Genomic DNA, 16693 nt, shown 5'->3' on the forward strand with positions numbered 1-16693 from the left:
GCGCACGTGCCCTATAGCGAAAAACCTCTCCAAATAAAAACACCAAAAAACAAAACAAACAAACAAACAAAACGTATGCTGGGCGCATATGCCTGTGTGCCCAAGATCATGAGAGGAGAATGGAGAAGGGATTGTGGCATGGTCATCCCCCCTGGGGGAGGTGATTTCTCACTTTCTGTCTGTCTCTCTGTCTCTCCAGCATGTGCATGCACCTTATAGTAAACATTTCTCCCCTACCCCCCAAAAGAGAAAAAAACACATAGCGTTAATGTTTTCTGTTTTATTTTAATTAAAAAAATTTCTTTATTATTTGTTTAATTTTATTTATTTATTTTAAAAATTTGATCAGAAAGAGACAGAGAGAGAAAGCTAGAGAGTAGGCTGTCAGGTCCGGGACTTGCAATGTGGTTGGCTATGTGGGAGTCCAGTGTTTTAACTACTGCACAATCTGCTGGCCCCCATTTTAAATGTTACTCTTTAAAAAGACTTTTCCTGTATCTTTGAATCTCCTGGTCTAAATGAGGTCCCTTTAGTAATTGCAACAAAGTACCCTATACTTTTTCTTATTAGTTCTTATTACAGTCTGTAATTATATGTTGATATTTGCCTGGCTATTTTGTATCTTAAGTTGTCCTCTCTAAATAAAAAAGCCCTATGAAGATAGACACCTTGTCTTTTTGCTCAGTTCAATGGAATGTTTGGAAATAGTTATGTTATTTATTAGCTAAAATTGTTTCTGCTTGTTACTGCATCACTCAGAAACAGTTGGACAGATCTTCTTTTTCTTTCTCTCTTTCTTCCTTTTTTAAAAAATTTCTGACAGATGGCACATGTGCTAGTCAGAGAAAGGGGAGAGGGAAAGTGAGAAAGCACACTCCATGAGGAATGGTCACGTTGCAGTCCCTTCTCCATTGCTCCCTCCTTTCAGGATTCTGGGCACCAATGCACACGTATCGGAATGTTTCTCAGAGCACTGGGACCATCACAGTTGGCCATGTGGGATCCAGCTACATTAACCACCCTGCCATAGACTTTCTCTGGACAGATTTTCACCGACCTTGGAGAGCTTTTGGAGGATATACTTAGGACAATCAGCAGACATATGCCATATGTTTTCTGATACTGTACCAGAAGTAACATACAGAGGTTTCAAACTTAAAACCTAAATTGAAAGTACCAAGGGCAGATTATCATGATTATAGAACTTTGTTTGCTTCTACTTTTGGCTACTCCATGTCCCCATCTACCATGCACACATAGCAACAATGATCTTTTATTAATTTAACAGTGGCCAGGAGAGACAGAGAGACAACATTTGGTGTAATGGTTATGTTGCTAGACTCCCACATTGTGGTTCAAATCCTGGATATTGTGGCTTCAAACTCATGCTGGATGCATGTGTGTGCATGCCTAAGATCCCAAGAGGAGAATGGAGGAGAAGGGATTGCTGTGTGTGTGATTTCTTCCTTTCTGTCTCTGGAGAGTGCATATGCCCTATAGCAAAAAATCTCTCTTGAAAAACAAAACAAAACAACAAAAACAGCGGCCAGTAAGTGTTCCTGTCAGATACCAGCCAATTTCAGATAAGTCCATTTGTTCATTTGTCCTTCCTTCCTTCCCTCCTTCCTTCCTTCCTTCCCTCCCTCCTTCCTTCCTTCCTTCTTTCCTTCTTTCCTTTCTTCTTTGGTTTCTTTCTCTCTCTCTTTTTAAATTTTTGCCAGAGGATGCATATGATTGCCAGGGGTCAGGCACGGAGGGTGGGGGTGTGGCCCATGGGGCATGGTCATGCCACAGCCTCTTCTTCATTTTTCCATCCTTTTGGGATTTGGGGCACATATATACTTGCCCACCATGTTTCAGGCAAGGAGGGTGGGGGTGTGGCCCATGGGGCATGGTCATGCCACAGCCTCTTCTTCATTTTTCCATCCTTTTGGGATTTGGGGCACATATATACTTGCCCACCATGTTTCTCAAGCTGCCAGATCTGGGACTTAAACTGCGGTCAGCCATGGCGATCCAGCTGCCTTAACCACTGCATTACAGGCCAGCCCTGATGATCTCATTTAATTTTGCTTATTGAACTATCCATTGTCTATTCAAAGAAAGCATTTTTTAAAAAGAATGATTTATTCCATTTTATTTATTCATTCATTTATTTAAATTTGACTAGACAGAGAGAGAGAGAAAGAGAAAGCCACTAGGTTCACGACTCAAACTGTGGTCGGCCATGTGGGAGTGTCCAGTGCCTTAACCACCGCACCACCTGCTGATCCCCCCAAAAAAGTATTTTTTTAAGAATTATTTTTACTTAATTTTATTTATTCATTCATTTTATTTTTTAATTTAACCAGAGAGAGACAGACAGACAGACACACACACACACATACACACACACACACGACACACACACAGAGCAAGAGAGCAAGAGAGCGAGAGAGCGAGAGAGAGAAAGCAAGCCACCAGGTCCAGGACTTGAACTTTGGTTAGCCATGTGGGAGTGTCCAGCGCCTTAACCACTATGTCACCTGCTGGTCCCAAAGAAAGTATTTTAACTGCTATTTCTCTTCTGTGAAATACATTTGCAAACTCATGAAACAAACTAAATAATGGAAATATTTGCAGTACAAGAGAAACGATTACGATCTGCTGATGTCTGAGGTTAGAATTTGGTTAAAAGCAGAGACTATGCATGGTATACGTACCCCATGGGGTAAATATTGATTATTAGGAAGCTCTAAAATAAAATCAAGTACTGGTTTAAGACAATCCAGGCATGTAAGAAAGTCAACTGCCTTGTATTATTCTGGATCTTTGGAAAGTTATAACATATTTTTGCATAGAAATACATGTCATGGCTTTCCTGATAACCTCATAAGAATGTTCAGATACTCTTTTTTGAAAAATTTACTTATTTACATTCATTTACTATATACCATTATAGCATACAAAATGAGATTTTCCATCCAGAATACACTGTATATTGGCTTAATCAAGCACATCAACATATGTATTATTGTCAAGAAATAATTTTTCATTTCTAGTTTCCTGTATGTTTTGCTTTCCCCCGCCCCCTTGATTCCATATCTCTTACTCTCTGCCATCTCCCACCCTCCAGATAGTCTTATAGACATCTGCAGATGGGAGAAAACAGGAGCCAAATAAAAGTCGTCTTTAATCCCTGACATTGAAAAAAACTAGTTGTTGTTGGGGTCAGCAGTGGCATGGTTGAGACACTGGACGCCCACACGGCTGACTACGGTTCAAGCCCTGAACCTGGCGATTCGCTTTCTCATTCTCCCTTTCTCTCTGGTCATGATTGAAGAATAATGATTTTTTTAAAAAAAAATTACACTAATTAAAAAAAAAAACTAATTGTTTTGAATTTGAGGATAGATAACTGGCCTTTAGACTTAGAGAGCAAATGGAAACTCAAGACAAATTATTTGCCTGCTAGCTCCCCTCTTTTCTTCTGCAGGCTTTGCTCCATGCTCCCACTGCTGTTGGTGCCTTCTTGGTCTTCCAGTAAGCACAGCCCTTCCTTCAGCCTCCGTAGAGAGTTCCTCCACTCCCTCGCACTATCCCCTGTATTCCTGCTCTGTGTAGCACAATTCCTAAGTAACCACCTGCTCTGGAACCTGTGCTGGATGGTAAAGCAACAACTAGATGTGTCTCCTTTCCTGAAGATGATAGTACGTGGCTGTGTCTGTCCCGCCGGTGCCAGAACCCACAGCATAGGAGGAAAACTACCTCCGATGTTACTAGCTGAGGATATGTTTCTCAAGTAGCCATATGCCACCTGGCCTTCATGTCCTAGCTTCTTTTACATTTATTTATTTCTTCTCTGAGTGAAGCAGGAAGAGAGTAAGAGGACCCCCAACAGGGTCTTAGTACCTCGATTCACCCAGCCTCATCCGGCTCCAGATCATGGTCACAGCAGGCCTGGCGTACACAGGAAGGTCTCTAGATGTGATCCTGAGCCTCTTCTTGTGGGGCGTTCTTGCAGAGCATTATGTTTTATGGCTCCCTCAGCAGAACTTTTTACCTTTATCTTTGAAAGTCTCCCAGCCTCTAGTAATTTCTCCTCCCCTGAAATGCTGTAGCATTGTATTCTTCATTGTTTGTCTTGCTCATTGGTATTATTTTAACTTTACAGTTCTACAGTCCTTGACATTCTTTCTAAAGCTGGTTGTAAGCTCCTTGCAGATTGAGACTGTCATAAATTTATTTTAATCGGGGCCAGCAGGTGGTGTGGTGGTTAAGGGCCCTGGACTCCCACATGGCTGACTGCATTTCAAGTCCCAGACCTGGCGGCTTGCTTTCTCACTTTCCATTTCTCTCTCCCTCTCTCTGCGTCCCTATCTGGTCAAATTAAAATAAAATAAATAAAGTTAAATAAAATAATTCTTTAAAAAATTTCTTTTTATCAACTGCATTACCTACCACTGTGCTTTGGGACATATTTAATTTTCTTTCTTCCTTCTTTCCTTCCTTCCTTCCTTCCTTCCTTCCTTCCTTCCTTCCTTCCTTCCTTCCTTCCTTCCTTGTTAGATTTTTGCTATAGGGCACATGTTCTTACCAGAAAGACAGAGAGAGACAGAGAGACAGAAAGTGAGAAATTGCCCCCCAGGGGGATGGCCATGCTACAATCCATTATCCTCCATTCTCCTCTTGGGATCTTGGGCACATACGCACACACGCCTGGCGTGAGTTTAAGCCACTGGGTCTGGGACTCGAATCGCAGTCGATCACATGGAAGTCCAGTGACATTAGCCATTATGCCAGCTGCTGGTCCCTAATTGTCAAGTGCTTATAGAATCTCAGGTTTGAAAGGGCCCTTTACAGGCCATGTAGCTGAGCTTGGGCTCTGCTGAAGTCCCACAAGTGGTTGTGCAGACTCTGCCTCATCTGTAAGGATGGGAGAACATGTGCCCAGAGGCAGTGTCTTTGGTCTTTAGGGTCTGGTAGTGTGCACTTGTATTTTGAGCTGCTTTCTGGGTCCAAACAAGCCTGAGCAACAGTGAGAAGGGAGATATTGAGTGCCTAGACTGTGCTAGGTATCATGGCAAACATTTCACTTAAGCCATTTAGTTGAGGGTAATTTAGTGTTGCTCAAATGCGTGCTGTAATGTACTCCTTCTCACATCTATTCCAGATCCTGTTTTGCCTTTCCTTTTCAAAGGATGTACCACCTACTCTCTTTCTTTTTCTTTCTTTCTTTCTTCCTTCCTTTCTTTCTTTCTTTCTTTCTTTCTTTCTTTCTTTCTTTCTTTCTTTCTTTCTTTCTTTCTTTTTCTTTCTTTCTTTCTTTCTTTCTTTCTTTCTTTCTTTCTTTCTTTCTTTCTTTCTTTCTTTCTTTCTTTTTCTTTTTTTTTGAGAGGTTTTTGCCATAGGGCGTGTGTGCTCGCCAGACAGAGACAGAGAGATAGAAAGCGAGAAATCACCCCCCAGGGGGGATGGCCATGCCGCAATCCCTTCTCCTCCATTCTCCTCTCGGGATCTTGGGCACGCACGCACATGCACCCGGCGTGAGTTTAAGCCACCAGGTCCAGGACTCGAACCGTGGTCGATTACATGGGAGTCCAGTGACATAGCCATTATGCTAACTGCTGGTCCCTTCACCTACTCTCTTTCTTGGGGTGCCCTGTTCTCTCAGGTGCCCTAAGAAGTAGGCATTATTCTTGCTAAACATACGAGGAAAGACATAGACACAGGGCCATGCAGATGGGAGGCAAACCTTTCTTCTGACTCCAGAGCCAGACCTTCCTGTGATGCTGGGTGCTTTTCTTTCAGTTTGAGGATGTATGTCTTCCCAGCACTCCAGACCTTCTTGTTCTAGCATGCTAAACCGCGTTGCTCCTGTTCATCTTGGCGCCCTTCACAGTGCTCCCCTTAGTGTGGGTGTTAATGGGGACGCATCCCTGCTACGACCACCCGTTGTACTGTCCTAGAAGATAAGGGACCCCACTAACTCCTGCTGTCAGTGCGGAGCCTTATATAGAGATGTAATTGGTACGGCCACTTTTCAAAAGTAGTTTATTTATTAATTCTCTCATTCAAAAATATTTACTGAGTATTTACTCTGAGCCAAGTGCTGTTCTCGGTGATGCACCTGCTTTCATGGAATGTACTTTCTGGTGGGAGAGGTGATGCTGAGTGAGTCAACCGACAGGTTATTATACACTGATAACATGACATGGAGGAAATCAAGAGTGAAGCAGGTAGGAGAAAAGCCCAGAGCATGTGGTCGTAGATGTGTGCTCTGAAAACCGTCAGGAGAGATGGAGGATGAGACGGGCCTTGGTTGTGAGATCAGGAGTTTTGAAAGTTCCAGGCTGAAAGCAGCTGGCTGTATTTGAGGAAGAGAAAAATAGCTAGTGTGGCTGTAACAGAGAGAACTAGGGAAGATCAGTGGAGGGTTTAAAGTTGGAGAATAATGTGATACGATTGGTATTTTTTAAAAAAGATTTATTTTTATTTTTATTTATTCTTCAATTTTGACCAGAGAGAGACAGAGAGAAAGGGCAGCTGAGAAAGCAAGCTGCCAGATCTGGGACTTGAACTGTGGTTGGCCATATGGGAGTCCAGCACCTCAACCACCATGCCATCGGCCAGCCCAATATTTTAGTTTTTTAATGACGTAGAGTACATGCGTATGTGCCTGCACGCAGTTGGGAGGCAGGGAGAGGAGCATCCCCCGCAGGGTTTTACTACGCTGCAGTCCCTTTTGCCTAGCCCTCCAGCTCTTCAGGATCCCAGGTGTTTGTGCCTTTGAGCCTTGTAGAGTACTTGGAAAAGAAAAGTTGTAATAAAGGACAATATTGGGACAACTGGCAAATTTGGAATAGGTACTGACTATTAGATAAGAGTATTATATCAGTGTTAAATGTCCTGAGTTTGGTAGCCCATTGTGAATTTGAAAAGAGTAACCTTGTTTTTTCCTTTCCTTTTTCTGTTTTTGCTAGGGGGCGTATGCTCATATGTGACACACACACACACACACACACACAGAGAGAGAGAGAGAGAGAAAAGAGAGAGAGAGAGAGGATGCCTCAGTGGGGTCTAGTTAATGCCATAATCATTTTTTCCTCCAATTCTCCATTCATTCTGTTAAGATTGTTGTCACGTGCACACGTGCCCAGTGAGTTTTTGAAGCTACAGGAGGCATGATTTAAGTCATAGTTGGCCATGCGGCATCTAGCTCCCTCTGCAGAGGACTTAACTGCTCCACCATGGGACTGGCCCAAGCTTTATTTATTTATTTAAATTTGACCAGAGGGGGACAGAATGTGAGCGGGGTGGGGGGCGGGGAGAAAGAGAAAGAGAGAGAGAGAATGAGAATGAGAATGAAAGTGAGAAAGCAAGTTACCAAGCCTGGGACTTGAACCACTGGTGGTCATGTGGGAGTCCAGTGTCCTTAACCACCACACCACCTGCCAGCCCCCTCGTTCTGTTTTTCTTTTTTTTAAGTTTTTGCTGTAGGGTGTGTGAACCTGCTAGAGAGGGAAAGTGAGAAATCACTCTGCAGAAGGCATGGGCATGCCATAGTTCCTTCTCCTCCATTCTCCTCTCGGGATCTTGGGCATGCACGCACACACATCTGGTGTGATTTCCAAGCTACCAGGTCCAGGACCTGAACCTTGGAGTTGGTCATGTGGGATTTACTGCCTTAACCTTCATGCCACCTGCTGGCCTCAGACCTCGTTTTGTTCTTAAGAGGGGTGATGGGTCATTGTTTTTGCAGCTCACTCCCATCAAAACAAGAAAGAAAGAGAGAGAAAGCAGGTTGTACGTCATTAAGGGAATTTTGGTGTTTGTAGTAATAGTTTTGCAGCTTTTCTGTGATTTGAAATTTTTTCAGAATAAAACTTTTTAAGGTCACTGAGATTGCTGTGTTGGGAAAAAGCTACAGAGGGCCAGGAGGAGAGGAGGATGGGCCTGAGAGGAGGCTTTTGGGATGATGGAGGCCTAGACTCGAGTGTAACTGTGAGGATAGGGAGAAGGCAGAAGATAGTTCTGGAATACTTTCTTTTTTAATTTTAATTGCCAGAGGATGCATGTACTTGAGAGAGAGAGAGAAAGCACTTTTAATGAGGCATGGTCACGCTGCAAACCCTTTTCCTCCATTCCTCCTTCCCTTCAGGAGTTTGGGAATGCACACACATGTTCTGTGTTGTTTTTTGTCATAAGATTTGATTGGCTATGTGTGGAGTCTGGCTCCTTTAACCACTGCACTGGTGGGGGGGTGGCCTTGAAATACATTTTTGAGGTGGAACTAACAGAATTTGCTGATGGTTGGATGAGGTGCTGGAGGTGCTGGGGGTGCTGAGGTCGAGGGGAGAAGGAGGTAGATGTTGCCCCGTTGGGATTTGTTGATGATTGCAGACTGAATTCCAGTAGAATCTTTTCCAGAAGATGTTCTTATTCTCTCTTATTGTACTCAGTTCAGCCACTCTAAGAATAGTTAATGGAGTATTTATTTTACAGATGAGGTGAGACTCAGGGAGGAGAAGTGATTTATTTAAAGTTATCAGGTAGGGACCTGACATGGTGGTTAAGGTGCTAGACTCCCACATGGCCAACTACGGTTTGAGTCCTGGACCTGGCAGCTTGCTCTCTCACTTTTTCTCTCTCTGATCAAATGAAAATAATAACAGTAAAAAAATAAAATTAAATTCATGATTCTTAAAAAAATAAATTTATCAGGTATAGGAAGAAATTTTACTCTCTTTACTCAGAAAACCAAAATTTAAGCATGAAATGAATATTCTTCAAAATGAATTGTCTCCTATTAATTGATTATGAAATCAACATAGTAGACAGCCACAGCCTTGAAGAAAAGAGAGAAAAACAGAATAAAAAATACTGTTGCATGCCTGTGTAGAAAGGGTAAATAATATTTGATGAAATTCCTGTTTTTGTTTTACATGTGTATGTGTATATACTAGATCATGATGTAATGCACATCTTTCTTTAAGTTGCCATCAAAAATTGGAAAGCTACATGCAAGACTGTTGTGGAAGAAACTTTGGTTGTCATAGAGGTCCTGCATTCCCCATGGGAGTAAGAATGCAAACTCACTTGGGTGGCTGCTGTTAGCTGTCCCGTGTTGTTTATTTCTTTAATGATTGATGGGCTGTAAGTCAGTGTTTTCTTAGTTGATTTCATAGGCATCCTCTGTATCTAGTCTTGCAGCCAGTAATACTCAATGCCTGCTGTGTGTAGGGTTGGAGCAGTTACTTACCTTAAGAAGTTTCTGCTCTGGGACCAGAAGATGGCATAATGGTTATGTCGCTGGACTTCCACTCCCAGTGGCTGACTGTGGTTCGAGTCCTAGAACTGGTAGCTTAAAACTCATGCTGGGTGTGTGTGCGTATGTGTGCCTAAAATCCAGAGCAGAGAAGGGATTGTAGGGTGGCCATCCTCCTGGGGCGGGCTATTTCTTGCTTTCTGTCTCTGTCTCTCCAGTCACCACATGGGCTCTATAGCAAGTCTCTCTCTCTAAAAAACAAAAAAAGTTTCTGCTCTGTTATTTTTATGTCGTGTTTTTCTTAAATGAATTTTATTTTTTAAGAGCAGTTTTAGATTCACAACAACATTGAGCATAAGGGGTAGAGTTTTCCACATATTCTCTGACCCCACACATGCACTGTCTTTCCCCATTATCAATATCTCCCACCAGAGTGGTGTGTTTGTTACAGCTAATATACCTACATTGACGTAGTATCCCCCCCACCCCCAGTCCACAGTTTACATTAAGAGCCACTCTTGGTATTGTATATTCTATGGGCTCAGGATAATCATATTTTTACAAAAAATTTTATTTGATACATTGGGAATAATAGGACTGATTTCACAGAGTTGTTGGATAAATTAAATTAGTTAATAAAAGCAGAGTGCTTTGAACATTTCTGGCATAAAAAATAGCTTGTTGTTTGTGGTGGTGGTAGCTATTATAAGAAATCAATTCAGGTTTAAGGTTTAGATTGCAGGTTACTATAGGAGTAAATAATAATAGTATTGGCTGTCATTTGTATGTGCCATGTGATAATCAATTTTGTTTAACTTGTTTTCTTGAGTAGCATATTAAAGTAATCCTGAGCAATGAGGGGACCTTGTTACTAGATTGCCATTAAATGATGATGTCAAGTGTCCCTAAAATCAAAATAATGGAAAATTGGCTTCCTTTTTCTCAACCATTTAATTTACTGTCTCTTGATCACATATCTTCTTTCCTTACTTTCAAGGTCAGTGGAAGATGATAATTTTTACTGGGCTGCTGCTGCTTCTTACAGATTATCAGCTAAAAGACCTTCTTGGATTTGACAAATGAAATCTCTTTTCATTCCCAGGAGGAATTTGCTAAACCAATGAAATTCACAATTAGAATTCCTATGCCTTTCTAGTGTGCAGCATTTTATTCATCTCAAATAAATATACAATCTCAGGCATCCTACAAGGCAAATAGATTCCTTTTTAATTAGTGGCTCTATATACAGTTTTTATCATCACGAAATTTATAAATGGAGAAGGGAATAAATATTTACATTTGCAACTTCATGTCAACATTGCCCACTATTTGAAGAGCTCTGAAAATGCAAATGTATCTCCACCTCCTTTTTTTTTTTTTTCACCATGGCAGTAGAAAAATCATCTTCAGCCTCCTGTTTCTATTCCTTGCTCTGTATGTAGGGAATATGGAATATACATATCAGTGTTCTTTCTTTGTGACTGGCATTACTTTTTTCATACAAAAATTTGTCCTCAAAGCTGATCTTCAATTTTTTGTTGTTGCTTTTAAACATTTTTAATACTAAATTTGTTTTTCCTTTTCATTTGTCAATGGGAGAGTACACTTGCCAGAAAGACAGTGAGAAGGAGAAAGCACTTGCATTAAGGTACAATCTGTTCCTCTTTATGTCCCCATCCCGTTGAATTTGGGGCATGCACGTTCACATGACCAGTGTATTTTCCATCTATTGGGGCTGGAATTTGAACTGTGCTGTCAGCCATGTGGGATCTGATTCTCTTAATCACCAGGCCACAGAGCCGGCCCTAAATTTTTTCTTTATTCTTGATGGTAGAGAACATGGGTATGCGTGTTACAGTGAGAGAGAGAGAGAGAGAGAGAGAGAGAGAGAAAGAGAGAGAGAGATGAAGAGAAAGAAGGCGGGAGATGAGTACATGGTTTGGTCATGCCATAATCCCTTTCCTCCCGTTCTCTAGTCCATCTGGGCACTTGTGTGTGCCTGGTCTGACCAGTCTGGGTTGCCATGTGGGAACTGGTTTCTTCTGAGTGATGCAAGACCACTACCCCATGGAGTTAGCCCTATTGGTGCTTTTTGTAGTACAGTTTCTTTTATTTTCTTTCTTTTTTGGATGCTTTATTACCTAAAGTCAAAAGGGACAATACAAAAGCTGTTTTATTTACCAAACAAGCTCAGTAGACCTACAGAAAGTTTTGGTCCTTTTTTGCTAAGTTGTCAGATGCTTGAAGTAGTTGACCAGACAGCTGTGTTTTAACGTCCCAGCTTAACATTTTCAAGGCTGCTGAATAATGTAGATCCTTTTTAGTGGAGTGATCGACTCCAGAGCAAGTGTTTTTTTTTTTTTTTTTTTTAAAGGTTTTTGCCATAGGGCACGTGTGCTCACGAGAAAGACAGAGAGAGAGAGCTAGAAAGCGAGAAATCACCTCACCCCCCAGGGAGGACGGCCACACCGCAATCCTTAATCACCCCCCCGGGGGAATGGACATGCCACAATCCCTTCTCTTCCTTTCTCCTTTTGGGATCTTGGGCGCACATGCACACGTGCCGGCGTGAGTTTAAGCCACTGGGTCTGGGGCTCAAACCGTCGTCGACTACGTGGGAGTTCAGCGACATAGCCATTATGCTAACTGCTGGTCCCAGAGCAGGTGTGGGTTTTTGATGTACCATGTGTACTGTTGGTGGAAATTTGTGGTTGACCTTGTCCAATGTATCATTCAGGGCATAAAGTGTCTGTATTTTGACAGTGTTTGCTGTGGCACTTGTTTTCTCTAATCCTGTGTTTTTGCTGTGTCTCTCCAAGACTCCAATTTCTTGTTTTTTGGAAATACACATTCCTCCGGCTTTTACTGCCGGAGGATGCCCCCCTTTCAGCGGGGAGAAGACTTGCACTTTGTTTGCCATAGTGCTGCCTATGCTGGTGCCCTGGAGGCCACGTCTGTAGTACAGTTTCTAAGGCATCTCCCAAGTCGAAGGCAAAATGTGATTTCGTGAAGTTGCTGTTTTGTACTCTTTGTGCAGAATTATTTTTAAATTTGAAGAATTTTTATTTGTTTGATTTTTGCTATAGAGTGTGTGCATTCACTGGGAAGAGAGAGATAGAGAGAGGGAAAGTGAGAAATCACCACCCCAAAGGGAGTGGCCATGCTGCAGTCCCTTCTCCATTCTCCCCACAAGATTTTGGGCATGCATGCACAGCATGATGATTGGCATGATTTTTCAAGCTACTGCATCCAGCACGTGAACCACACAGTTGGCCATGTGGGATCCAACCACTGCCCCAACCACCATGCCACCTGCCGGCCCTTTAAAGAGATATTTTATTCCAGGGCAGAATTAAGCCAACCGCAATGTTTTTGGTAGCAACATAATGAAGGGTTGAGATTTCATGTGTCAGTTTGGGCAGTTTTAAGCTTGATAAGATGAAAATTTAAAAAATGCTTAAATGTGCCATGATTTTAAAATTCCAGTTAAAGACCAAAAGCTAGTTAAAAATGGATTAAAATTGACTAGCAGATAGCCTGGTAGTTAAGGATACCAGCTCTCACAGGACCCACCATGGTTTGAGTCTCAGCTCTGGTGGCTTGAGAAGCGTGCTGGGTGCATGTGGGTGCATGTCCAAGATCCCGACAGGATGGAGAAATAAAAATAGAAGGGAGTGCTGAGTGACTACACCCTATTGATGGGGTGCTTTCTCTCTCCCTGTCTCTGCCTTTCTCTGCAAGTGCATGTGCTTTCTAACAATTAAAAAAAAAATTAAAAAACTTTATTGAAACAATGCAGAAAAGGGGGAGAGGGACTGATTTAGCCAAAATATGAAAGAGATGTAATTTATTTAAGGCTTTACCGCAATTTTGATGCTGCAAAAAGTGACTGCCTAATTTCAGGTTTTGAGGATGGTCATTACACTGTGCCTGCACTCAAAAGATCTATTTTAGGTCACTTAGACATAATAAAATGTGTTCAATAGAGTAATCTTTTTAAAAATAAAAAATAATTAAGATGAAAGAACAGGTAAATTCTATGTCTAGAATTAATAATTTGGTTCAAAATATCCTGGAAACTAAGGAGAAAAGAGATGTTGGTTTCTAAAATTCTGACTGTCAGATTAGGAAGGATAGAAATTTGAAGAGAGGGTTTCTTTCTTTCTTTTTTTTTTCCCCCTGTTTTTTTCTCCCTCCTGAATTTAGGGTTAATTTCTTTTGGTTTCTAATCCTATTATTATCAGTAATAACAATGTCTGTCAGTCTTTCCTCCCACTCTGCTCAGTCTTTCCTCAAACTCTGCTCACTTCTCCCCTGTTAAAGAGAAATAACTCATAAAAATAATGCATGCTGGTTGCACAAAAAGAAAATAAGAAACAAACATCTACATTTCTTTAGGGAGATTTTTGCTATAGAGCAAAGAGAGACAGAAAAGTGAGAAATCACCCCCCTAGAGGGGATGGCCATACCAGAATCCCTTCCCCATTCTCTTCTCAGGACTTTGGCATGCACAAACACATACCCAGTGTGTTTTAAGCCACTGGGTCCGGAGCTTGAACCAAAGTCGACTATGTAGGAGTCCAGCAACATAATCATTACGAAATTTGCTGGTCTCTTGACAAAGTCTCTTAGAATGATGCTAAACCTATATTTGAGGAGATATTTTTCTTTTCTTTTTTTTTTTGAATTATTTTTATTAGTTTTATTTAACGTTATTATTTATTTATTTATTTATTCATTCATTCATTCATTCATTTTAATTTGACCAGAGACGGACAGAGAGAGAGAAAGTGAGAAAGCAAGCCACCAGGTCCGGGTCTTGAACCACAGTCGGCCATGTGCGAGGGAGTCCAGTGCCCTCAGCCACCATGCTACCTGCCAGCCCCCCAAGGAGACATTTTTAGCCACAGAAAGGGATGGTATTAAATCACAGTCCATTTTTCTGTTCTCCCTCTCTGTCTCTCTCTTTCTTTCAGATATTATAGAACACTTGTGCTTACCAGAGAGAGACAAGAGAGGGAAAGTGAAAAAGCACCCCTATGGGAAGGATTACCACACCATATTTCCTTCTCCACTCTGGATTTTGGGCATGTATACACACATGCCTAGCATGTTTTTCAAGCCACTGAGTCCAGAACTTGAGCTGTGCAATCCTCTGTTGGCCACGTGGAATCTAGCCATCTTAACTACCACGTCACTGGCTGATCCTGGACTGGCTCTTTCTTAGGAAGTGTCATAGGTGTGTAAATTAGGGATTTGTTCAACTCAGATCATAGAGAGCTCTGCTGATGAGAGATTAAATAGGTAGGTAGAGAGGGGCCAGCAGGTGGTATGGAGGTTAAGGTCCTAAATCCCACATGACTGATTCCACAGTTTGAGTTCCATGCCCAGTGGCTTGAAAATCATGCTGGGTGCCTGTGTGTGCATGTCCAAAATCCTGAGAGGAGATCGGAGGAGAAGGGATTGCGAAGTAGATTCCCTCTGAGGGATGATTTCTCACTTTCCTTGTCTTTCTCTCTCTCTTACGAGCACATGTGCCCTGTAGCCAAAACTAAAAACAAAGAAAAATAAATAAATAGGCTGCTGTGTTTCTGGCAGCCAGTAGTTGGGGAAGGTGCTGCAAAGCTGGTACAGCTGCTCATTATGCCATGCTGCCGTCAGGACCCAGGGGCTTTGCATCCTCCGGAATCACCATCGTTAGCATAGAGGCCTTCGTCATGTTGGTTTTATTCACACAAACTAACTTTATATCTAGCCACTACCTCTTTTTTCCTGAAGGGAAATGGGGAGAAAGGGCCAAGAATAACAACAAAAGCTTGTTTCTTTTTATTCAGGAAATGAGACATTCTCAAGGAGCTTCAGCTTATATTTCATTGGCTTGAGCTGAGCCACATGGTCATCACTAGTTGCAAGTTGCCCTGGAGGTTAAGGATTTAGCTTTCCAGTCACTTTGGTTGGAAGTTAAAGGAGAAGATTGTGGAAACGAGTTTGAAACAGTCAGTCTACACAGAATCCACCTTGTTAGGGCAACATGATCTTGATATTGTTGACATGTTTAGGAGCTTTACTAGGGTGACCAGCCATTTTGGTTTGCCCAAGGCCAGGAGGTATCTTGGGATATAGGACTTTCACTGCTGTACCTGGATAGTCCTAGGAAAACCAGGCTGGTTGGTCATCCTAGTCTCCCCTCCCATATCCTCTGTGATCCCAAAATAAGGAAGCAAGTATCTCTTGAGAATGGAGCCACCTTGGCAGGGCTTCACAAAGCCCAAAAGGCAGAATAATTTACAATGAGAAATAAGTGATATAGGATCAGGGTTGCATACTGCAAACAGAATTCCATGGAAGTGGTTTACTTAGTGTGAAATTTTGACAAGAGATCTCAGGGCTGCCAAGTGCCCCAACTTCAGGGGGCTCTGTTCTCATTGCCAGTAGCCGGGGTTGACTCTTAGTGCTAATGCCATTCAGAAGAGCCTTTCTAGTGGGACAGGGCTCATTGTTCCTAGACACTCTGCTGATCAAGCTTCTCCCCTAGACAGTGCTGTTTTTGTTTTCCACCGTTTCTAAGATTCTGCTTCTGACTGGCCTCCTCTTCTAATGGATAGTGTTTATTATCTTCAGAATTTTTAATTAAGCTTAATCCACATTTCGTAAAATTTATCCCTTTGAAGTGTGCAAGTCAATAGTGTTTTGTTTTGTTTTTGAGATAATTTTTGCTATAGGGCAGGTGTACTTGGTGGAGAGACAGAGAGAGACAGACAGACAGAAAGTGAGACATCACCACCCACGGGAGGAGAGCAACACCACAGTCCCTTCTCCTGCATTCTCCTCTAGGGAGTTTGGATGCGCATGCACACGTGCCCAGCATTAGCTTTAAGCCACTGGGTCCAGGACTCAAACCATGGTGGACTACATTGGAATGCAGTGATGTAACAATTACCACCATCCGTTGGTTCTGAAACTCAGTAGTTTTTACAGCCGCAAGTCATGCAACTGTTACCACTATCTAATTTCAGGACATTTTCATCACCCCAAACTCTAGCCCCGGTAGTCACTGCCTATTGCCTGCCTCCTTCAGCAAGCCCTGACAACCACTAATCTACTTTCTTTTTTTGGGGGGAGAGGTTTTTACTATAGGGTGTGTGTGCTCGCCAGACAGACAGAGAGGGACAGAGAGACAGAAAGCGAGAAATCACCCCCCGGGGGGCTGGCCATGCCGCAATCCCTTCTCCTCCATTCTCCTCTCAGGATCTTGGGCACGCATGCACACGCGCGTCTCTAAGCCCCGGGGTGTGGGACAGGAGCCAAAGTCGACTACGTGGGGGTCCAGCGACATAGCCATTATGCTAACTGCTGGTCCCCACTAATCCACTTTCTGTCTCCATGGATTTCTAAATGGAATCGTATAATGCATGGCCTTTTTTGTGACTGGCTTCTTTCACTGAA

General features: G+C 42.3%; 2 protein-coding genes and 1 long non-coding RNA gene across 3 annotated transcripts in view; 1 reads left to right on the top strand and 2 right to left on the bottom strand.

Moving 5' to 3' along the window:
- KAT6B (lysine acetyltransferase 6B) overlaps positions 1-16693 on the top strand; it is a 246977-nt gene that overhangs the window by 54869 nt on the left and 175415 nt on the right.
- LOC102473211 (uncharacterized) overlaps positions 1-16693 on the bottom strand; it is a 33671-nt gene that overhangs the window by 12157 nt on the left and 4821 nt on the right. The window lies entirely within an intron of this gene.
- LOC102472776 (death-associated protein-like 1) lies at positions 11539-12167 on the bottom strand. The gene is made up of 2 exons (XM_014592019.1): positions 11895-12167; positions 11539-11583 (listed from the first exon to the last, which is right to left on the bottom strand). Exons 1-2 carry the CDS (start codon positions 12165-12167, stop codon positions 11539-11541), a joined length of 318 nt encoding a protein of 105 aa, XP_014447505.1.

Source organism: Tupaia chinensis, unplaced genomic scaffold, assembly GCF_000334495.1.
Source record: "Tupaia chinensis unplaced genomic scaffold, TupChi_1.0 Scaffold000635_1, whole genome shotgun sequence".
NCBI lineage: Eukaryota > Metazoa > Chordata > Mammalia > Scandentia > Tupaiidae > Tupaia > Tupaia belangeri.

What these genes read in the sequence shown, in the direction of transcription:
- LOC102472776 (XM_014592019.1), bottom strand. Translation starts at nt 12,167, where the DNA reads ATGGCAAACAAAGTGCAAGTCTTCTCCCCGCTGAAAGGGGGGCATCCT. An exon ending in CACCTGCTCTGGGACCAGCA is followed by an intron (nt 11,584 to 11,894) that starts GTTAGCATAATG and finishes CTTGCTCTGGAG; the next exon opens with TCGATCACTCCACTAAAAAG.